The sequence below is a fragment of the Meriones unguiculatus genome, chromosome 3 (assembly GCF_030254825.1).
Source record: "Meriones unguiculatus strain TT.TT164.6M chromosome 3, Bangor_MerUng_6.1, whole genome shotgun sequence".
Taxonomy (NCBI): domain Eukaryota; kingdom Metazoa; phylum Chordata; class Mammalia; order Rodentia; family Muridae; genus Meriones; species Meriones unguiculatus.
In genome coordinates, this window is record NC_083351.1 from 65711613 (window position 1) to 65736403 (window position 24791).

At 37.3% G+C, this 24791-nt stretch overlaps 1 protein-coding gene across 7 annotated transcripts in view; it reads left to right on the forward strand.

Annotated features, from left to right (window-relative positions):
- Positions 1–24791, forward strand: part of Tpk1 (thiamin pyrophosphokinase 1) — a 378233-nt gene that overhangs the window by 180538 nt on the left and 172904 nt on the right. For 6 of the 7 annotated variants that reach the window (XM_060380097.1, XM_060380102.1, XM_060380095.1 and 3 more), the window contains one exon: positions 6062–6157. The exons of the other annotated variant lie outside the window; for it this stretch is intronic. In XM_060380097.1, coding sequence (XP_060236080.1) covers positions 6062–6157 — 96 coding nt within the window. The remainder of the gene's footprint in view (positions 1–6061; positions 6158–24791) is intronic. 7 annotated transcript variants of the gene reach the window in all.

A 24791-nucleotide genomic window follows, 5' to 3' on the forward strand; every position in this document is an offset into this window, starting at 1 on the left:
GCCAAAAGGACAATGTAGTTTAGGAATAAACTGAAAGCAATTTTCAGGCATATATTAAACATAAGCAAGTATTTCTAGGCTTTTTCCTGAATGGCAAGGGAAAGAGAAGGAGCCTGACTATCCTGTTTTTCCTTCTCATGAGGAATCAAATATAATATATTTTATATGCTACTAATGTAGTGTTCATGTTTTGTTTCTGCTGGGCTGTGTTCTTAGTATCTAGTAGACCTCTTCTTCATATGGTGATAATAATAATTTAGGTTTTATTTTTCAGTGTTTATTTTTCTAGAAGTGAGCTATTACTCCCACTCCCATCCCAGGTACTACACAACATTATTTAACAGAGCTGCAGGCCTTAAGGCCTTAATAGTAGTTATATAACTTATAATTAAGCTTATATAACCTTTCTTGTTTGTATTTATAAGATGTTTGATGAATGAGATTATTGTCAGCTCAAGTTAAACAGAATCTTTAACATGGTTGCTCTAACTTCCTTGCTGCTGCTGCTGCTTCTTTCCTTTTTTTCCTTTTCTTTCCTTTTCTTCTTTTCTTTTCTCTCCTCTCTCCCCTTCCCCCCTCCCCTCTCTCCCCCCTTTCTCCCTCCTCTCTCCCCTCTCTCCCCTCTCTTTCCCCTTTCTCCTCTCCCTTTTCCCTTCTCCCCTCTCCTCCCCTCTTTTCCCCTCTCTTCCCCTCTCCTCCCCTCCTCTTCTCCTCTCCTCCCCTCCCCTCCCCTCCTCTCCTCCCCTCCCCTCCCCTCCTCTCCTCCCCTCCCCTCCCCTCCTCTCCTCTTTCTTTTTGTTTTCCTTTTTTTCTTTTTTTTTGAGACAGGATTTCTCTGCAGAGCCTTGGCTGTCCTGGAATTCATTCTGTAGACCAGGGCAGCCTCAAACTCAGAAATCCATCTGACTCTGCCTTCCTGAGTATAGAACAGAATTTTTAACATGGTTGCTCTAATTTCCTTGGTTCTTGCATTCCTCTAATGCTTTTGCACTTCTGGTGGGTACTATGTTTCCACGTCATCAAACGGTTATTTTTAGGTTAGAACATAAACTTTGACATCAACATATACTGAACTTTTTCGCATCAGTCGAGATAGTTTTGGTTTTTAGTCACTGTGAACAACAATTAAAATTCATGAAACATAATATTAAAAATCTCAATTCAGCTTGAGAATGTAGCATATTCATAGAGAGAATGAAGTCATGTAACCATCTCCTTGTTAAATGACAAAAAATTAAATGGAAGTATATGTAGTATGAAATTGAAGCCATCTGCTGATTTATAAAATAGTAATACTTTCTAGGTTTAAGATATCCTGCATTTTCTGAAACTAAGAAAGATCCATGATAATGGAGTTTTCATCAAGTAGAAACACCTTAAGACTATTTAAAGTCATTATAGTTTTAACCTTGTAGATTTTCCAGTGTGTTTCTGGTTAAAATGTATGCATGACTATCAGAAAAGTAATTCTGCAGATCACCAATTAGAAATTCAAGTCCTTCTAATGCTTCCCGGCCTTGTCTTCTAAGCTTGGGGATATTGAGTGCTCTGAGGGCTTTAACTTTTTAATAAAAAATAAAATAAAATCAATGAAAAATATTCAGTGTTCTAGGGCTTCTGACTCTGTCAAGTTAGTTTTTGTGTAGCGTGGTATCTCCCTGTCTAATGTAGACATGTATGCATTGGTGGGTAGCTGACACAAGTACCAACTTATTCTTTGCTGCCTCCTACTTCTCCTCCATTAGAATAACTCTGTTTCTAGAGGACCTGAAAAACAATGTAGTCAACATACATACATACATATATATATATATAGTTTATATATTTATTTATGTATAATTTTATATATAAATATATGTTTATTTTTATGTATTCTTTGAAAAGTTCATACCAGTATACAGTGTAGTCTGATAACATTCATCTCCCAGTATCTACTTCAGAATCCTTCTGTATCTCCCTACATATCCCCCTCCCAATTTTGTATCCTTTTTTATTTTCTATTTTTTAGTTTTTAAACATTTTTTAAAGATTTATTTATTTATTATTTACACAGTATTCTGCCTGTATGTGTGCCCGCAAGACAGAAGAGGGCACCAGATCTCATTAGAGATGATTATGAACGACCATGTGGTTGTTGGGAATTGAACTCAGGACCTTAGGAAGAATAGGCAGTGCTTTATTAAAATATAATTACATCACTTCTTCCCTTCTTTTTTCTCCCTCCAGTCCCTTCCATGTACCCTTCCCATGCTCAAATTGACAACCTCTTTTTCTTAGATTATTATTCTTATGTGTGTATGTGACACTCATGCAAATATATAAAGGCAATCTGCTGAGTCCAATTTTTTTTTGTAGTTGTTAGTATGTATATGATTTCAGGACTGACCATTTTGTATTGGATAACTAATGAGGGATCTCAATCCTGGGAGAAGGTATTTATCCCTCTCAGTAGTCATTAGTTGTCTGATGCTCTTTGTTTATAGATTAGACATTTCTAGGAGGCACATTCTCATAGCAGACTTTCTGATCCTGTGGCTCTTACCATCTTTTTATTCCCTTTTCCATGATGTTCCCTGAGTCTACTTTAGTTCCAGTTAGTATGTTGTAGATACATACACTGGGGCTGGAATCCCCATGATCTGTTGGTCTCTGAATTATGTCCAGTGGTGCTTTTCTGTAATGGATGAGGGATAAGACCTACAGTTATCTGTGGGTATAAAGATAAAGTTCAGAATACAGTTAAAAATTATGTTGGTCTCTTAAACTGGAGATAGTATATTCTCTTAGAATATCCATGACTTCACTACCCCCAGGTGGTTGGCTAGGATCAGAAACGATTTCTCTAATGTTGAGAAGGGCCTAAAGTACAACTAGAAAGCTGTTGGTTACTAAGCAAAATATGAATGCCACTATTGCACCTTTATGCATATTTACCATGTTGGTTAGTGGTGTGGTTCATACTCATCACAGCTGGATATCTATTGTTTCCTTTACTTTGCAGCTTGCAGCAGACTTTCTGATACCATAGAAGCTAGACTGCAGGAAGGAGGCTTTCAGGTTAGGTACAGCTCAAATCATCCAAGTCTTGTGTCCTAAGTTGTTAAATTACAATGAAGTCATCTTTAGCTGTTACTGCACTTGAGCTGCATTTCATTTTGCAGGTCTCCCTCTGAGGTGAAAGCTGCCTTGCAGGGATGGTAGAGTTGTTTCAAGTTCCAGTGACTTCATTGTTAGTCTTTCATGCTCATGAAATTTCCAAGGTGTGAAGGCAGGATTTCTAGAAATTCTTGGTTTCATTATCTTCTGACTTTTCAGTGTTGGTAGTCTCTCTCCTAGGCATCTTGACCTGGAATTTTTTTGTGGTTCTACTTCAAGTGATGAGTTAGAGTCTGGTAGCTTTTTTTATTTGGTCTGGTAGTTTTTAAAAATATTCTTAAATTATAAAAGAATTATATCATTTCCCCTTCCTTCCCATGCACACATATGCCTTAGTCTTTCTCCACTTTATGTTTCTTTAAAGAATTGTTCTCACATTTATATATAATGTGTGTACATACACACGTGTAATATATATATTCCTAAGTATCCAAACTATAACCTGTTTGGTCCATATATTGTTGCTTGTATATATATGATTTCAGAGCTGACCACCTGGTGTTGGATAACTGGGGGAAAGAGTCTTCCTTGGAAGGGGATTCTTCCTGCTCTCAGTATTTCCTGTAGTTTTTGTCTAAGGTTGAGGGCCTTTGAGCTTTCCCTCCTCCACGTTAACATGTTAGTTGGTGCCATTGTTTGGGCCTTGATAAGGCAGACGTGTTAATGAGATTTGATGGGTGTAGCTTTGCTGACATTTCTAGGAGGCAAGAGACACATGTCCCAGCACACTTCCTGTTCCCTCTTAAAATATTTTCTCCTCTCTTGTACACTGATTCCTGAGCAGAAGCTGCACAGGAGTTGTGTTGTGTATGTATCAGTTGGTACTAGGTACCATGCTTTCCCTGATTCTCTGCATTTTGATCAGTTTTGGTTTCTTTAATGGTGTCCATCTGTTACGAAGAGAAATTTCTTTGATGAGAGGTGGGAACAACACATCTGTACAAGGATAAATATTTAGAATGTAGGTAGTAATTATGCTGGCTTACTCAAGTGATTTATCCACAAGATGCATGACTTCAGTAGCCCTGAGTAATTACTATGCATCTGACTTGCAAAGATGGCTTTTTTTTATTTACATATCATTCTCATTGAGCTGATTCAAGAGATATAAGACATTTTGCTTCCAGATAGTTAAAAGCTCGTCTCTCTCTGTGGGTCTTGCTGAATATCACTATGCAGAGGATAAAGAGTCAATTAATTATGGCCTGTTTTAATGTGTAAAATGTTGCAGTGGTTCTAGATTCTGTTCTGCTCAGCTGAAACTTTCTCTGTGGATGTCTGATGAGTGTGTGAAGCCAAGTGGAACGTAGACTCACCTCTGAATCATCATGTCAGGTTTATCCTTTTGTGTAGTTGTTCTGTTGCCAAAAGTTTAAAAAGAAGGACAAATCTTAGTTGTCAAATATAGTGTATTTAGCAAGTAGGCATGGCCCAAGTGTATTGCCAATCCACAGCTCTATAAAAAGGTATAAATTAGTGTACATTTAACATATTTAGTATATAATATATTTCTAGGCTGCAAAAACATCATGGAAATATTTACTCAACATTTACTTTGTGGCTACCACAATGGGAAACGGTACAGAATGAAACACACATAGTGGTAATTGGTGACAGGCTTATCCGTCACTTCATTAGTATCCTTAAGTGACTTGCATATGTCTTTCTTTTTAAGACTGTTAGCTTTAGATCAGTCACTTCTTCATGCCCTTGCCAGGTAATTATACCAAATTTCAATGTTCTTTTAGGGTCAGGAAATTATGTCTTTGATCTTGTAAAGATGACATATATATCTTTTAGAGCATCATATATTTCTGAATGGTGAGAAGTTAATTTTTTCACTGGTCACTTCATTGTGAGGAAGTCATAAATGAATGAAGCACAGGTTGAGACTGACACATTGAAAGAGACCTTGAAGTGAAAGAAGAAGCCTTAAATCTACTGAGGATGGTTCTTAGAATAATTTAGGAGTCCGTATGGGTGTTTTGTATCCTTGAAAACTCTTTGAATGGCAACTCTACATGCTAGACTATGTTTAACTTGTCCTTACTCAGCTGCTTGTCAGAGTCCGAGAATTGTTTCATTCCTGAATTAAGAAGTATTGAGTCCCATCCTGGTCTGATTTTATACACCTTTGCCTCTGTATGACATTGGAACGAAGATGTCTTTTCAAAGACACGGATTCTTTAGCCATCTAAGTTCACAGAAGATGATAAACTCCAGCCTCCTGGCTTTGTCCTTTTGAATAGGCTTCAGTGTCTTGCAGATGGTGAGATGTTATAAAGAAAGCAAAGGACTTATAACTTCAATCCATTATATCTCAAAGATAATTCAGGACATGTGTGTACAGGAGAAGCCTGTTCTGCTGCTGCTCACATGAAGAAGCAGGGCTATAAAGGAATCTTATAAAACAGTGAACCAAATTTTACCCAAAGTATAAAATGTAATCACTAGTTCAATATTAATTTTAGTTTTCCCATTCATGTAACTGAAGTGATGCTTAAAGAAATTAGAGTTTTAAAGAAATACTTTCATTTTAACTCTGGTAATTTCACTGTGGGTATGATTTCTTATACTAGTATAAAATCCTTATGTTAATCTTGAATGTTATCACATCAGTATCCCTGAAGGACGGATTACAGGTTAAAATGTGTACTTTCCTTAGGGAAACTGATTGACATAAGCATCTCATAATTGTAACCTTTTCCCTGATGTGTCCCTCTATGTGAAAGAAAGAAGATACAAAGACAATGATGCTAGTTCCAATGAGGGGGTAGTACTGGCCTCCTAGGATTTATCTATTTATAAGTTGTCTTTACTTTTAGAGCTTGTCCTTTTGATCACAGTATGAAATTTTTACTTTCTCAAATTTTTACTTTCTCAACTTTCTGTCTTCAACACATAGGGCTGTGATCTTATTTCAACTCCTGACCAAGACTACACAGACTTTACCAAGTGTCTTAAAGTGCTCCAAAGGAAGATAGAAGAAAAAGAGCTGCAAGTAAGATGTGTGCCTACCAAAAGGGGAGGTCTGGCAGTCAAGATGGAAAAGATCCTATGTAGTTATTTATTGCTGTGTTATTTTTTTAATTTTATGGGGATATTTTTGCCTATCATATAAATCTTGATGGAACTGCAAAGACATTATTGAGGGTGCATAGATAAAAGATCATAAATATTGATGACTTAGAGTGTCCTGTAATAAACCAATGAACTGAACCATGTGTAAAGTAATCCAAACAAAAATTTTTCCCAGGCTAAAGTGATCTATGAGTCATCATTTTCATACACCATTGCCAGTTAAAGCTACACATGTTTTTGGACTATTTCTGTTTAACTGTTCTGTGTTGTTTATAGAAAACAGTTAATGCCTTGATTTGGCTCATGAGCCATCATTACAAAGTATATGTAAAGAAATAAAATGTCGCTTTTAATATTTTTTAGCTAGAGAAGGCATCTACTGTTTGCATTTGAGTCTTCTTTAATGATTTTTATCCATCACCCAAATGTTTAATTAAATTAGTTACTACACAGCCTGTAGTACTTTTTACTTTTAGAACCCATTGAAATGGTATGAAATTTGTTTTAGGTCTCTTTTTAAATGAACATCTAGAAATATATCTGAAGCATTGAATGATACATTTTTATTGTTTGCTCTAGGAAGAACAGTAACTTAAGCCAATATGCATTATAAATTGTATAATTTTACACCAAGGAAACACCATTACATAGTAGGATGCTTTGGGTAGCATTGGCAAATGCATGCCAATATGGCATCGTTAGTCTAGTGCAGTAGGGAAACCTGCAAGCACACCCCAGGCAGGTCCTTGCTCTATTTACTTGATTTGTATTCACATGCTGCGTGGCTCTGTCCTCAGAGGGCTTCCTTGATGGCTCAGCTGCCACCAGCTCCTTTTATTCTTTGCAGCAGAGAAGGGAGGTTAAGTGGTGAAGGATGTCTCATCCTTTTCCACCATCAGCCGACTTCACTCCCAGAATCTCTCTCTCACAACACTCCTGGGTAGCAAAAGAGGATGAGAGCCCCTTGCATGTTTTCATGAATGAGTAGTGGGCTTGATGCACTGGGTCATCTATTCAAAGCACACAATGAATGTCTATCTGTCCAGATGGCATGGTTTTAGGAGGAGCAACTCTAATAAGAACTTGTTCCCCAGTAGTGAGAGTCCTCAGAGATTTACTCCAGCACATGCTTTAAGTTAAGGAATAATCCTTTAATCTCTTTGAAAAAAAAAAATTTCTTAATTTGCAAGTAGTTCAATGTACAGATGCAACTAAAATAATTCAGTAAACATTTCTCATCTCTGCTGTGGCTTTGCTGAACTATACCAAATATTTCATGCTTTTTCACTAGTAAATTACTATAATTTAATATTTGTTTAGTAGAAAAATGAAAACAGCCAATTGAGAATTAAATACTTTAGCCACATATAGCTGAATTTGAGTTTATTAAGAAAAAAATTGGAAATCTTTACAACTGTGTTTGTATTTTTCAAGCATTTCTGCCAAAATTATTAAAAAAATAGGAATGTAATTATGTGAGTCCCATTTTTTATATAATTGATAGTGTCTATAATACAGTCATTTGTCTCAAAAGAAACAATTATACCTCAACTCATCAAGATCGCCACATACAGTAAACTCTCAGACTAGGGTAAAGGAAATGATCTGAAAAACAAAGTGATAATAATGATAATAATAATTCAAGTTATTATTATTAAATATTATTACTAAGTCCAATCAATGAGAAGTTTTGAGTGAGATACCTGCTAGAGGAGAAGCAATATGACCTTGTTTTCCAGTTCTGTTGATTCTAAGTGTGCTGCTGCTAGGAGGAATGGGGCCTTGGCTCAGAGATTTTCAGGAAGGAGCCCTTACTCCTTATTCTGTGTCCTGAAGGGGTTGTGGCTTGGGGGTAGCATGCATGAGTGTTTGTATGGAAGAAAATGCAGTCGTGCCTGCCCTAGTGGCCTTGGCCTCTGGCATACTCCAAGCCTGTAAGAACTACAAATTAGTAATTCATGGGTTTTTACATCTTGCACCTTTGTGGGTAGCTGGATGAAACAGTATATTCTCCATTCTCCTTTGAGATTATAAATTATCCCTCTGTCCAGGGTTTGTATGTTGTGTTTGCTACTTTCTCTTCAGTCATTTATTTTTCTGTATTAGATTTATGCACACAGGATCGCAGTTCTGTTTGAGTGGTCCTATCAGTTATCACATGCCTTGCCTCGGTCATTCATTCATTTCTCTTCATCTCTTCACATAGGCATATTATTCCACATTGCCATAAGATGAAAAAGGATTGGTTCTGTGCAATAATGTATTTTGAGGCAGAAACCACATTCACATAACCTTCCCTCCAGCATATTTCTGTAGTTGTCCTATTTCATTGTCGGTTACTATTATATTACCATGTATTAAATTTGAGGAAATAGAGTTTCTATGAGTTTCTATTGGATTTTTTTAAAACATGGAAGTACAGCGTTTTTTATATTTGATGAAATAGCAAGAGGTAAACATTAGAAAGGAAAATAATACAATATTCCCCTTGTCCAGTCTTCTATTCCCATGTGAGATCATGAAAACTTTTAAAAATTTCTTCCTAATATATATATGAACTATAAAAAATAATCCTTTATGCTTCTCTTGTCCTAATAAAACACATTTTTCTATTTGATTTTCTTCTTATTAATTTATAAATATAAGTTTGTTAGCAAATTATAACAAAAGATACAAGATCGACTGCAGAATAAAATTTTAATTATACTGTAGCTAAATGAGGTGCCCAGTACACTTGAACTTAGGACTGTACCATTGAACTTTTCGGAATTTGAATTCATTTCTGTTCTTAGCCTATAAGATTTTACAATCTAGAATATTAAATTGAGGAAAAAAATCCCATAAATTATCTTTATTTCAAACCTATCTGCCCTGAAGTACCATTCTTGTACAGAATGGTTCTGATACCTGTGACTCTAATGCTTTGCTCTCCTGGTACAGTACTTCTTATCTGTAATGTAAATGATTGATTCCTTAATCAGGATAACATCTGATAAGAATGATTTTCAAACAACACTTACTTTGTAGTGCTCAAGTGATTAAACACTTGAGATCTAAACCGTGCTATTTAGTAGGAAACATTAAAACTTGTGACTACAGGTACCAAAAAATGTGCACATTCTTAGAATGAAGTAGAAATGAGTCTACAGTGTAAGACCCTAAAAATGACAGGGTATGTCTCCTTAAGATACTGGTAGTGCAGGACAGTAGATTTGATTACTTCAGTTGCTGATATTTGTTTATATCAAAACACACATATGTTTCATTCATTTTGCTGAGCTAGGCCATCACTCTGTCGTTCTGGCTGACCTGTAACTCACTGAGTATTACAGGCAATCCTCTTACCTTAGCCTGTGACTATTGAACTTATATGTGTGAACCTTTCTGCTAACATTTCCTTTTCCCCCATTTATCTTCCTTCTCTTTCTTCTCCTTCTCCCTCCTTTCTCCTTCTTCCTCTTCTTTTCTCTTCCTTCTCTTCTCTCCTCCATCCTCCTTCTCTTCCTTTTTGTTTTTTGAGACAGGCTGTCACTCTGTAGCCCAAGTTGACCAAAAAACAATTGCTGATATTTTAACTATACACTTTGTGTTAATAATAAGAAAACTAAATGAGAACACATTATGCTGTCTTTTACACATTACTCTATCATTTTTAATAAAATAATGAAGGATACTAAACAAGTATTGAGAATTTTTGTGTTCTGTCCAATCATATGTAAAATATTAATAACTACAAATAAATATTATATAAAAATGTATGCTTATATGTTATTAACACTCTTTCAGTAACCTGAGTAAATGCTGAGTGAGTGTGTGTGTGTGTGTATGTATCTCAGGATAGTTTTATGTTATTTATTCATTTCTGAATTGGAATTCTTCTTTCTGTGAGGACTATATTATGATAAGTCCTTTCTTCCAACTCTACCATTAACACTACCATTAACACCTCAGCCAGTGCTGGGTGTTTTTGACTAGTTATAGCTATTTATTATCCATATTGGATTTAGGTATACACTATTTTTTATGATAGTTTTGTTTTGTATATTGTAATCATATATTGTAAATATCTTATTTGAAAAAGTACCGCATTTGAAAATGAAATTTAAGATTTATTCATTGGAGGAGAGCCTATTATTGAGAGCCTCTGAAAGACTCCACCAAACCGGAGATTGGAGTAGATGCTGAGACTCACAGCCAAATTTTGGACAAAACGCAGAGAATCTTGTGGAAGGGGGTGGGAGCAAATAAAAGGATCTGGAGTGGACAGGAGTTCCACAAGGAGACCAACAAAGCCAAAAAATCTCAGCCCAGGGAGACCTGCAGAGACTGATGCCACCAACCATGCATAGAGAAGACCCAGACCCTCTGCTCAGATGTAGCCCATAGGCAGCTCAGTCTCCATGGAGATTCCCTAGTAAGGGGAGCAGGGACTGTGTCCAACATGAACTCAGTTGCCTGCTCTTTGATCACTTCTCCCTGGTGGGGCTACCTTGCTAGGCCACAAAGGAAGAGGATCCGGGCAGTCCTGGTGAGACTTGATAAACTAGGGTCAGATGGTGGTGGTGGGGGAACTCCCCCTTTCAGTATACTAGGGGAGAGGAATGGAGCTGAAGAGGGAGGGAGGGTAGGACCAGGAGGAGATTAGGGAAGGGGCTACAAACAGGATATAAAGTGAATAAATTGTAAAAAATAAAATTAAAAATATACTTATTCATTGGGATGTCAGAGGACCTGTGGATCCCTGAGAGCTTCATAGTTATCTAGAGGTTTCCATGAGGCTTTTTCTAATGAACCAATATCTTTGGCCAGATCTGAAACAAAATGTAATATTAGCTGTTAGTATGTCTGTCTGTCTGTCTATGAGAAACTACCACAAATCAGAAACAACTAAGGATATAGGACAAAGAATGTAGTGTCCTGGTGTGTAGCCTCAAATGAAATAATGGCATTGATAGGCAGATGGTGGAATGTGGACAAACAGTACTGAACAGTGTCAACATTAGTTGTAACTACTGTGATCCATGATTATCTGATGGTAACGCAGAGTTACTGGGTAAAGTACATGTCTGTATTACCTTTTTAACTGTTTAGAAAACCTGAAATTGGTTCAGAATAACAGTTTGCTAGAACTATATCCTGTTTTAAATTTGTTATTTCCAGAGAACTAGAGCATGGATTTGGTGTCATGATTCCCAGTGATGGAGAAAATGGGTGCTTCTTAGACGTAGGCAAATCAGCAGTGAGTAAATTCACTCACCTTACAGGATGCCCTTAAAACATTTCTCATTTTCATTCTCTGCTTCATGTTTGGATGACTATTGTAGATGAAAACTCTGCTAAGGAATCTTAGTATGACACCCAGAGACACTTAAACTGAAGGAGTTACAAAGGACTTTGCTATCTTTCCATGTCTCCAAAGGATATATTTCATAATACAATGGATATATTTCATAATACAATGGATATATTTCATAATACAATAGATATATTTCATAATTCACTTCTGGAATGGCCCTTTGAGGTATAACCAGATGGACTTGAAAAACTGGGGTCTTTTCTGAGACTGATACACCAGCCAAGGACCATTCATGGAGATTACCTAGAACCCCTGCTTACATGTAGACCATGGCAGCTCAGTATACAAGTGGGTTCCTTAGTAAGGGGAACAGGGACTGTGTTTGACATGAACTCAGTGGCTGGCTCTTTGACCACCCACCCTCTGAGGGGATAGCAGCCTTGCCAGGCCACAGAGGAGGACAATGCAGCCTGTTTTGATGAGACCTGATAAGTTAGGGTCAGATGGAAGGGGAGGAGGACCTCACCTATCTGTGGACTTGGAGAGGGGCCTGGGAGGAGATGACAGAGGGAGGTTGGGACTGGAAGGGGAGGAGGGTGGGTACTACGGCTGGGATACAAAGTGAGTAAATGGTAATTAATATAAAAAATAATTAAAAAAAGAGAAACTCACTATTTAATTTCTGCATTCTTTATGTAACCTGGTAACTTTCACTACTCTTCATCATTCCTCCTTTACCCAGGTCTCTCTGTGCTTCCTGCCCCTTCTCCTGTGTCCCTGGGCTTCTTTATCACTTCTCTACCATTAACACCCTAATCTATAGCTCTAATCCAAAAAACAGGAAGCCGTATTTCTATTATCTAATTTCTTTTAGTAGGACACAGGATCTTCATTGTCAAACAAAATTCATCATCTTGCTCATGTTATCTCATTTTCTTTATCTCACCCAATGCCCCTGCCATTCATCTACCTATAAATATCTTAAAGATACTTTAGGTACTATACAATAGTTCATCACACACTTAGAATTCCAAGGGTTTACCCCTCTTGCATGCAGCGTTTTCTTTGCAGTGTTATTGTTGCTACATTAGCTGGGTTATTTCATTAGTTTTGGTTTACCCTCGTAGAGTATGAGAATTAATTTACCTTATAACAGAGTCATGGTATCGTGTGACCTCTAATATAGAATACAACTATACAGTCTCCAGTTTAATACAGCAGACAGACAGGTAGCCATGGAGCAACTCAGATTTATAGTGGATGCTGCACACCACCTTCAGGTAGAACCAAATTTGATGCTTGATAGGTTTCTCTTGTTGTTTGTGTATAACCTGTGTCTGTTTCATCTGTTCCCTTGTCATTTGAGGAAAAAATGGAATGACAGATATTCTTTGAAATGAGACTGTAGCTCACAGTGATAAGGCCTTCCTTGGCCTCTCTATTTAAACAGAACTCCTCACCCCTCCTTTCCAGTCTATTGACTCGGTTGTCTTTATACTCTTCCTTGTGCTGTTACCTCCCTAGCACAACAGCATCTGGCATACTTCACTCTGGGGCATTTGTTTCTTTTCTATCCTTAAATGGTAGAGTGCAAACTTAACATGAAGAGGTACTCGTGCATGCCAGTTCATGCCAGTTCCTTTCTGTCCACTCCACCCAAACTATACTAGAACATGTAGGAGCTCCATAAATATTTATGAAATAAATTAACTTGTTCAAACTTGGAGAAATCCTATGTAGTAAGCCTTGTTATCAAATGTTATTAAACATTATTGCCAGATTTAATTTTAAAAGCCCATTCTGTTGCCACAGATCCTTTCCCATTACAACTGAAAATGCTTCTGTTTTAGAAATACACAGGGATAGGCGTGAGTCCATCCACTATTATGCTAGTCCATTATTTTATTATTATATGCTGAGATATTATATATGGTTCTGTATGGATATATATATATGATATAACAAAATGGTTGTTATATCTTATATGATTTATGTTGTTGTATGAATACGTGTTGTATGTAATTTAAAATATTAAGTTCTTACATTAATTTTGTTCTGTAATGCATAAGTTGTTACTTCTGGAACTCCTGTCTCTTCTTTGTGTTTTAAGTTACTTGCACATGTCAAGAGGAAACAAAAATATACTGATTGTTTCGTAAGACATTGCCATTATGAACTTACTTATAATAAATATGTCTTGAAGAAGTGATAGAATTCCCTGTACTTCCAACACCAACTCTGTAACTAAGCCAGTGTTTTTAAGACATAGGGGACAAGCTTCACCATTTTTTCATTTCTCTTCTTTTTTTTTTTTTTGGAGGGGGAGGAGATGGGGGCAGCAGTTGTGAGCCTGTATACCTCAAAGTGATGTTATGAGCCCAAATATATGTCTTTTATGAATTTCTAGAAAGGAATATGAAATATATACTACATCCAAACATTATCAGCAGCACCTTCACCTTCATATGTATTTAAGTCCTTACCCTTTAGTACAGAACAGCATGGTTTTCTTTGTCAAGTGTCACAATAAGGGGGACAAATGATGTACAGGGTCAGTGAGTGACATACAAGGATGCAAGGAGAAAGAGGTTTTGGCCATCAGGAACTAGCCGATTGTTTCCTACATCATTTTCCTGAGGCTTTCCAATAGGAGCTCAGATCTGTTTCTTCTTCACAGAGAACAGAAATCTGTTTTATAGTACTGTGAAGCAAGAGAAAATAGATAAACTCAGTGCTTTGAAGTGGTTTGGGAAATGCTGCTAAGGATATAAAAAGTGCCCTACCTTGGAGGCTGTGGCAGTCTAATTCATTCATGGAAGAAGAGCAGTGTGTGTTTATAGGCCCCAGGACAAAGGTTATCTTTATCTGATTACTAGGAATCTCAGTTTGATGACTCACTTGCCAGATGGAATTTCCTATTAATGTATAAAGTGACATCTTTGGTGGTTGTGACGACCCTCTGCCGAAGACATGGGGCTTTCTATGAAAAAGAGAGTTTTATAGCATTGTGAACTTTCAGAAACGAGAGCTGGGAAAAGAGGCTGTGTCTTGAGGCCTTCCACAGACGAGTGCTCCTACAGTGGAGTACACTAGGTGTTGCTTAGTAGATAGAAACCCTACTCCCTCTTCTGTTGCTTTTGTTTCTTTTGGGAAGATGTTAAATGCAGTAGCACCTAGACTGATAACTAAGATCACCCACAATGACAGTGTTGTATGTTTTTTAAAAGTGATTTTTCATATGGTTATTAAGTCAGGATTGAAAATCCTGAAATGAGGTTATTGTGTGTCACAGAAGTGCATATACAGATCAGTGTATCCTCAGTGGTGATCAGGAGATGTATATGTATATGTCTTTCCCTCTGTATATTCTCTTTGTGTTATCTGATGAGCGTCAGTGTCGCGGAAAGTTCCCTGTGTGCTCAGTTTCCACCCTTAGCTCTGGAGATGGAAGGAGTAGAAAATGCTTTCAGGCATCCCTGGTGCTGTTGATTCCTAAGTTCTACAAAGCATTCCTGATCAGTGCACTGCTCCGTAACAGCAAGTGTCATGCTCAAGTCTACATGTGTGGAATAGAAATAAGAGCACACCTGCTTCTATCCTGAGTACCTTTCCTTCTAAACACATGTGAATGTACATCTTTCCTAATGTAAGCTGCTACTTCAAGATACTCTGCGACACATTAGGAAACAGTACTATCTGACGTCAGATTACACTGGTTAGCTTTTGATCTCTTTCAGATGCCTATACAATTGATCTGAAGTATTATGAAATACTTCAGTAGAAAAAAAATTTTTTTTAGCTCAGGTTATAAATTTTCCATGGTGCTCATATACAAAATATTTAGCAAAATGGCAAGTAGCACTGTGAATATCTTCCATTTAAACCTAAGCATGATGACATGATAAATGTTTTATTCATATGGATTAATATGAATGCAAACTCCGTGCATCACAAGAAGTAAGCCTTAAGTAATTCGCATCACTGCAGTACAGATACCATGTTCATTTGACATTATAAAATGGTCCAACTCATATCTAGAAATCAAAGTACTAATACCAACTGTAAGTTTGCTAACAAAACATTCTATTCTTAGTGGTAGAAAGAGATTAATTAACATAAGCTATTTATATTCCACCATCTTGCAGTAACAAATGATTATGCTACAGCCAGTCTGAAAGCTACCCCTTATAAAACTACACTTTAAAAAGTAAAGAGCATTGAGGAAAAAAAGGAAAGAGTAAGCATTGAGGAAATAATGCATGAAAAACACTGCAAATAGCCAATTTTTACTTATCCAGAAGTGAAAAATCAGGCATTTGAGGCATCATGTTAGATAGGGATACATAACTAATTATTTCATGGCTGAGGCAAAGCAAGAAATACCGTGGGGTGAGGATGAATGATCATGATGCAAGGTGTTCACATTTGCTATTACAAAGAACCTCACATGCAGAAAGACAAATCTTTGGGGCCAGAATCAGTGCACTTCCAAGATGGTTTGGAAAACTATCTGCCTTTTCTTTATCTGCACAGCTCTGAGAATGAAGAAATACAGCGTCGTAGGTTTTATTTTCTGGACCTGCATCCTAGTTTCCACGGAATGGGAAAGAGACTGTACAAGTTGAGAATCCTTTCAGATATTCATTTTGAGTAGAGCAGCACGCATGTTAGAGAATCTTTAGCCATTGTGAACAATTCTCAGTATTTTTCAGTAAGATTTCAAAAACAAACTTTTCAGTGTTTTATTTGTCTACCAGTCAGTAATTTAGCCTCAATGGGCAACATCTATATAACATCAATTGTAATAACCTTTCTAACTCTACTTCCAGTCACTGAAAATGTAGGAATGTGTCTCATAAGTTATGTGTTTTCAATTTCATCTGAATAACTACCATGGGAAGAGTGCTACGATGTAAACATTGCATACCACGAATGAGATTGAGAAGTGAGAATGAGATCTCACTTCTCCAAGGTGTGTAATTCATGAGAATATTGTGGAATTCTTTTTTCCTAGAATATTTTCCTATCCTAACGTGGGAGGTTTGGACACTATAATTATCTCTAATAGGCTTCATAATGTTCATGCTGTTTATTCATACACACTCTTGTTTTGTGTAATTTTATTCACATACATATATATTACTGACTTTTCTCCTCAAAACTTTTATTTTTCAGCAGATTTAAGTTGAATAAAAGTATGTTAAAATTTTTTTTAAAGACTCAAGAGAGGTTGTTTTATTCTTTTTAGCTCTCCTTTACACTCACTTCCAGATAGCGAAAATGTAAATCCATGCAAGTTTGCTCCTGGAGTCCATTAGGATATTTACATTAAGAAGGCAAAATAATGCATTTCTACACCCTTGGAGATACCATATTTGGTTTGTTTATACTGGTGACACTATTGAATCTGTAGATACCTCCTTCCTATTGCGTGAGAAACTATGGTCTAGTCAATCAAGGAAATATGAGCGTGCAAGGGCCCTTCCTGGGGAAAAACAGCGCCATTACTATTACTGACTTGGGCATGTTTGACTATAAGATTTGGAACCTTTCCAGGGTGAATTTTAAAATGCACGTGAGGACTATGGAAGTAAACTTAGCCAGTAGGCTACACCCTGTCTAAAGCTAAGTAAGCGCTGCATGTGTGTTGGAAAGCAGCATGAGCACGAGTAAAGACTATCAGTCTCTCTACAGTGGGAAGGGTTGAGGCAAGAAGGGAGACTCATCTGTTTCTACATAGTATGTGCAAAGTTCCAGGAAAGGGAAAGGTCACAGCAGTCATCAGAACCAACTTGTTAGGTCTGCTTATTGAGAATTCGTAGTCTCTAGGTAAAGAATTTGCACCTCCGGATAATGATATGACACTAAAGAACATCACAAGATAATTAAAAAAAATTAAAGTAGTTTTCAGGTTGGATTGAAGAATGTAATGACATTAAGTAGTGATTAGTTACAAAGTTATTTTAATATTAAACTTATTTTTTTCCATCAGGGGTTTCAGAAAAGAATAGGGAACATAGAAATTAGCATTAAAGTATCTACTTGCCGCCTCATGCCCACTTCCCCCTGGGGATAGCCAGGCCCCTGGACACTGAGCTTAACTGGGGGCAGGGAAGCTTAGCCCTGCATGGTAAGTGCAGCACAGTATCTTGGTTGGTGGTGAGGGCTCAGACAAAGAACACACCCAGGAACAGTTTTGGAGAACTGGTTTACCTTATTTGGGGCAAAAGGGGCATTTGTGTCCCTGGGGAGGTGGCCAGGATCTCTAGGGCAAGGTTGTGTGGCTATTGGCCAGGGTAGGGTGTTATAAGATGCTTCATTTGCATACTTAGGAGCTGGTGGGGGCTGTGGAACACACCTTATAAGGTCAAACACAGAGGGAAGCCTAATCACTGTCAGGGCAATAAATTTTTAACTAGAGTTGAAGGTTGGGAAGCTGGCTATATAGAGCCAGGTTGGGAGGTAGGGGCTAGCTAGTTCCTCCTGTCCTCGTGTTTGAGGTATCTACAGTTTGAAGTTCCTTTGACATTTCTTCCACCATAACCCTGGGCCAATATGGTCCAACATATACTGAGTTTGAGCTTGAATTTGACTTGAGTTTGTTGTTTGTTTGTTGTTGTCTTGCATCCTCAAAAAACTATTCAGATGATAAACATCTGATATGTGCCTTTGTCACTCTAACTGTTGTTGATTGAGAAAAGCAAACTGAATGAGATCTAGTTCTACTTTGAGAATTTGTTGTCTGTTGGAGCAAGTGCAGTTGTATTTGTATTATCTAATGTGCTGTCACCCATGATACAGCAGAAGTCTAGTAGAAAGGGTGACAGGCTGGTGTTCCCTGTCCCTGCTTTCTGCCCTCTGCCTTGTGGAGATACAGAGTACCAACCTGCGAACCAGTAGAAGTTTCTCACCAAAACTTGAGTAGCTTTCATCTTGAACTTCTGCAGCCTCTGGAGCTGTGGGAAGTAAATACTGCTTAGATTTCCCTAGCTGTTACCATTTCTTAGAGCTATCTGAGCTCAAACACACTTCTGACAGTTCTTAATTGTACCTATCCAAACAAGTTTACTTTTTTTTTTTTTGATAAGGTAGTGAAATGGTCATACTTAGCAATTACTAAATTGCAGTCTTTCCATGAAAGGAGGGGAAAGGTAATGGTCTAGAGAATGATAATCTTGTGGGTTTTTCTGAGAAGTAAAATTTATGTGGAATGTAAATATGGGCTGTGAATTGAGTACTTAGTTTAAGGTTCAGCACTGTGGGGATTCTTTATCTTACAGGCTCTAGAAAGCTAAAACTTAATTTTAATCAGAACATTGGCAAGATCAGTCTTACGATGGTAGAAGTAACTATCATTATGAAGTAGATTATTATTTACCTTGCATAAAGGTCACCATGTAGGTATTGGCCAGGCAAGGCTGACCATGTAAAACTGTTCATGAATTCATCAAAGCGATGGGTAGGGGGACAGAGTAAGAATTATTTGAGAAAACTAGCGAATTCTGTATGTATTTGAATAGAAGCCCAATTGGCTCACCACTGAAAGTATTGTTATCCTGGCGTGATGGCACAGGCCTTTAATCCCAGCACTCTGGGAAACAGAGGCAGGTGGATGGCTGTAAGTTCAAGGCCAGCCTAGTCTACAAAGCAAGTACAGGATAGCCAAAGCTACACACAGAAATCCTGTCTCAAAAAAAAGAGAAAGTATTGTTTATTCCATACCCAAAAGGGCTGAAATTAACTGCCTTGTCTTGAGATGGGTGAAATACAATGGGATCCTGTGGCACTGACCCCTCAGGTTGCCGGTGCCTGTACCTGTCAGTGCAGCCTGTGCTGTGGCCAGGAAAGCTGAAACCTTCACTTTCTCTGGCTTCTCATGCTGTTTCATGCCAATCACTAGAATTATTTTATGTACTTATTAACACATGTATTTTAACTATTCTGTTTTTCTTTAAAACATTTTCTTTTGATTTTTATTACAATGTAATGACAGTATACTCCTAGCTCTAATTGATTTGTTGGCTCTCTTTTGACCCAATTCTTTTGTCTGTGGATGATATTTGCATTTCCATCTTCAAATTATATACATAATTCAGTGTAATTGAAACACAGTTTTCAAAATTCTGTTGAAGCATGTAGGCTGGTAAGTGTGCCAAGTAAGCTGACTCAAACCCTTGTTCTTGATCTTGTTAGATTGACTATGCTAACACTAGGTCTTCCTGTCTAGAGCTAGGGAGAGCAAGTCTTAGTTTATATAACAACGTCCCTATTTCTCTATTCTTGCAGTAACTATTTATTATATCCACTTTTACTTCCATAAGCGTCTCAGTTTGTACATTAAATTATATGATCATCATATCGAGGAAGAGCCACAAGGAAACTGCCCATTTATGCATCCCCAGAATTCAATTTCTAGAAAGTAAATGTAATTAAAATACGCTGACAGTCACTGTTCTTGATGGCGCACGCTGTATCTAAGTCTTTTTGAGGTCAAAGAGAGAAAAACTTGTCATTTGGTTCCCGAAAGGTTTTTCCTGCCTTAATGGAAAAGTCAAACCGCTTCTTCCCTTGGTGCTACCCGCCCTTCAGCCAGCCTTTCATGGCTCTGTTCAGACGTTTAAAGCAGAGCCCAGTTCTTCACTCATTTTTCAAAACAAAATAGCTTCCACTACTATTTGACTTACACTGGTAAAAAAAAAAAAAAAAAAAAAAAAGAACCTTACCAGAGAAAAATATTAAAAAGAATCTTGAAAAACGTCCTGGTAAATTTGGTTCAGACCCTCAACTAAAGCCCAAAGAGTCATGTGACACATATGGAGCTAGCTTGCTGTTCAAATGTAGATACTGTACTTGGGTCACTGTTGTAACAGAGGATTTTGAGACAGGGTTTTACTAAATATAATGACCTGTGAAAAGCTAAAGACAAGTTTTATTACCATCACATTTCATGATAGCTAATAAGTTCATTGTAAATTATCTTGACCTGAGGACAGGAGATACATACAAATCAATCAAGATTGTTTAATTTTTTTATTTTATTTTTAATTTTTTTTTATTTTTTTATTAATTACACTTTATTCATTTTGTATCCCCCCATACGCCTCTCCCTCCTCCCCTCCAGGTCCCCCCCCTTTCTGCATGCATGCCCCTCCCCAAGTCCACTGATAGGGGAGGTTGTTTAATTTTTTTCATATTTGCTGTGTTAAAAAAGAGAACACAGTGTTTGCTGTTATGTGTATATATGTGGTTATAAACATATAATTATATGAAACAGAAATACAAATAAGTAACTGAAATTTGAAACCATAGAGAAATATCACTAGATAGTTTCTTTTATTGCCTATTGCTAATAGCCCTCATTGTTATGTTGTGACATTAACTTTTCAATTACCAACCCTTTTGTCAATAATATTTGTCAACAATATTGTGTAATTCATGGTAAATTCCATGTATTTCAAATGCTCCTTCCATTATACCTACATCTTATTTCTTTGAACTCTCCTTTATCTTTTTAATACAGTGACTCAGTTTTTTCCACATATATGTATCTTAGTTGTGTCTATAACACAACTTAAAACTCCCCATAATCCCTATTTTATCCATCTCCACTTGTACCCTGGTCCTATTCTTCCTTCCCTTCAGCACTTAGATCTGTTGACCATTCTCTTCTACTGCCATTCTGTGCTTGTTTCACTCATCCATTTGTTCAACATGTGCTTACTGGCTGTTTATGTGCCACACTTTAGTCTAAGTACTAGAGATAGAAAGACTCTACCTTCAAATTAAGTATAGTCTATTTCTGGCAGTGATCACAAGAAATACTACATCATTAGTTTAGTATTGTTTAGCATTGTAAGGGTTATAGAAATGTAAAGCAAAGACAGTAACCCCCCCCCAAAAAAAATGTCTGGGGCTTATGTGCTCTAGAAAGAAAGAGCAGCAAGTGCGAAGTATTTGGAATAGGAGTGTGTGGTGTGATTATGAGGTAAGAGAAACAAAGGAAGTATGACTGGAGAAGGGAAGAAGAGAAAAAAGAGATGGGGAGGTGAGATCACAGAAGTGGACAGGGAGCAAAGCCCGCAGGCATTGTTAACCCTTATAAAAATCACTGTAAATCTGTTGGATAGTTTTGAGCAGAAGAATGCCATGATATGATTGACAGTTTAGCTGATTCTTTAATACTATATTTAGATAGACTGTGGACAATACAGATAGAAGCAGTAACTGTTAGAGGCTATTACAACTCATGAGAGATATAAAGGTGGCTCACATTCCTCTCAAGTGTTGATGACTTGGTCCTGGTTCTAATAAAGTTGTGGGTAGTGATTCCGATGATGCTCTAGTAGTAAAGCCAGGAGAACTTATAGGGAAAATAAAGAAATGTGAGGTACACATCAATCATTATTCTGTGGGTTTGGGCTGGAGCCGTTGCTATGTGACAGATATTGAGGTGTGGGTGATAAATAAACAGCTGGATACATGAAACTGGAGTCAAGGAGAGAAATACCCAGAACTGACACTCAGACTTGTGATTTTTCTTTACTTCTATTTGTCGAATTCTCATTCAGGTCTAGCAAATGGGCCCTAGGAGCTTTTTGAAAATGCCTGGGTTAATGTGTTCTCTGGAGCCTTACTTCAGGCTGTTCTCAGAAGCACCTCCCTCCCACCTTACAAGTTTTTAAATATGTGCAGTTTCCTCCTCCCCTGCTTTGCATGTAGTCTGCCCCAGCTCACCTGAATAATGCAGCTCCTGGTTGGTGGCTTTAGATTTCTCTGTCCTTCACCATTTATCACCTTTTACGTAGCTAATACACTTCAAAATATGTTTTGTCTTCCAGTTCACTGTTACTCCAGTAAAGGAAGGAGCTTTTGTCATTATTGACATTGTTGGGATAGTTCCTAACAAATGTTGGATGACCAATAAATATTTTTCTTGTTTGCCATTTGCTTGTTAATGAAACTTATAAATTTATGAATTGCATATGTGAGGTAATAAAAGTAACATGTTAATGCCTTTCAAATACCACTAAATATTATGCTGGAGAGCTCATTGGGTAAAAATCTTACTATGTAAGCAAGAAGAACTGATTTTGGATCAGCAGTAGCCCTACAGAAACTAAACAGAGTGGTATAGTAACCCCAGCCCTGAGCAGGGTTGGGAGCTTGCTGAAAGAGATAAATATGCGTAGCCAGCCTAGCCAATATTTATGAATTATGAGCTCAGCTCACTCAAAAATTAATGTGGAAAAGCTGATAAGATTTGTTTCCCAGTTCTCTCATGGTAGCTCACAGCCATCCTTACTCCATTTCCAGGGGAGCCAACACCCTCTTCTGACCCTGTAGGTTCCAGACATGCAGGCAAAGTACGCATATATATTAAATAAATAATTCTTTAAAAAAAAAAAAAAGAAGACACCTGACTTCAGGCCTGTATGTGCTTGTCTACATGCATGCCTGCCTGCCCTCACACATATATATATACACACACAGAAGTACATACATACACATTCAGTTTGCTAAAAATCTACAAATAAGCTAAAAGCCTTTGTCAAGCAGGGAAGCACAATTGTGTAGGTATTCAAGTATGTTAACTCAGCCTGCTTGTTAGCTTCTTGCCTGTGTTTCTTAACATTAGCTTTACTCTGAGTTCTTGTATGTTTAGCTCCTCCCTCAATGGACCCTGTGGACTACTCCATTGAAAAAAAAATTATTGCCTGTGGTTTATGGACAGAGGGACAGAGGGACATACATGTGTATCAAAGGATCTTACATGACTGGGTAATGTTAGAAGTAAGCAGATGGGGCTTTGGAAGCCCAAACTAAAGTTGTCCTCATGGGTCACATATGGCCTGTTGTAGTAGGTTAAACTCAGTTGTTCCCCATTGGTATTGTCACAGAGATATGCATGTGACGTTGCAAATCTGTTTCCTCCATCTGAACACCACATTTTATTCAGAACCAGAAGAACAGACTTGAGAAGTAGTGAAAGCTGTTCCCCCTGTACCCACCTGCAGCTTGCATGGGTCCTCTGGTATTTTTAATCAGCCTTGCTAAATACTTCCTGTAGGGAAAAATGAGTAGTGATGAGGAGTAATCTTGCTGCCGCTTCTGAAAAATTCAGCGACTGATTTACAGATATTACTTATTCATCATGCTATCCCTTTGCAGAAGATGGGAATTAAATTTCAGCCTTAAAGGTTATAGGATCCCTCAAGGCCTAAAGTGTATTAATGAAAAGTTGAGAACCCGAAAAAGATTGAAGAATCTGCATAGTGAATAATCTTCCATCAAGCCTAGTTTCTCATGTGAATTTAGGCACAGGATGGGAATGTGACAGTGCATTTCTCCTTAGTTTAAAACAAACTGATGGTAGTTTTCCTGGGGTCATAAATAGTCCTGAGTTAGCTGGACTGAAATAGGCTTCACAGTGAGAGCTGTAATGCACAAGTAGAATGTTTTCCTAACTGATACTCAGACAGAAGCTGATTCTGTCTATATATTAGATTGCTTATGAGTTCACACTTTACTCATAGCATTAACTCATAGATTAACTCATAGCTTCAATCCAAATGATACCTGCTTTCTAGGTTTCTCTAAGCCCCAAATCTAACTATTAGAACTGTAGAGGACTCATTGTAAAGCTACTCCTGGGATCTGTAGTGTGTGGATTGTCTATTTTAAACTACTCAAGCTATAACATGAAGCACTTATCCAAATTTAAATCCCCATTCTGCCAACACTGATAAGGTCAGAAATAGGAAATTCACTCCAGATTTCTTCTCTGCAGTTTTTATTTTGATGTTTTGCTAGAATACCCACTATTATTTATCTTCATAGAATGATGGTGCATCTACTTCTTTCAATGATATCTCTGTCTCGTGGTGTGTGTGTGTATGTGTGTGTGTTTGTAAAATTTATTTAATTATGAGGGCCATGAGTATCATTCATATATATATATATATATATATATATATATATATATATATATATATATTTTAGTCACTATGCCAAGTACCAGAGCCTAAAGAAAGTAAATGAAATAGTTAAACTAATTAATGAAATAAGCCAAAAACACCTGACAGTCTCTCAGGCTGATGTCACTTATAATTCCTCTCAGAATTGAACAGGCTCTATTGGTGCTTTTATCATAGATTTTTTCAGAAATCCTGCCATCTTTACAGACTGCATGTTATCTAAGGCAATATATTTTCAAACATACAACCAAGATACTCTCCTTTAAGCAACTGCTATTATATAG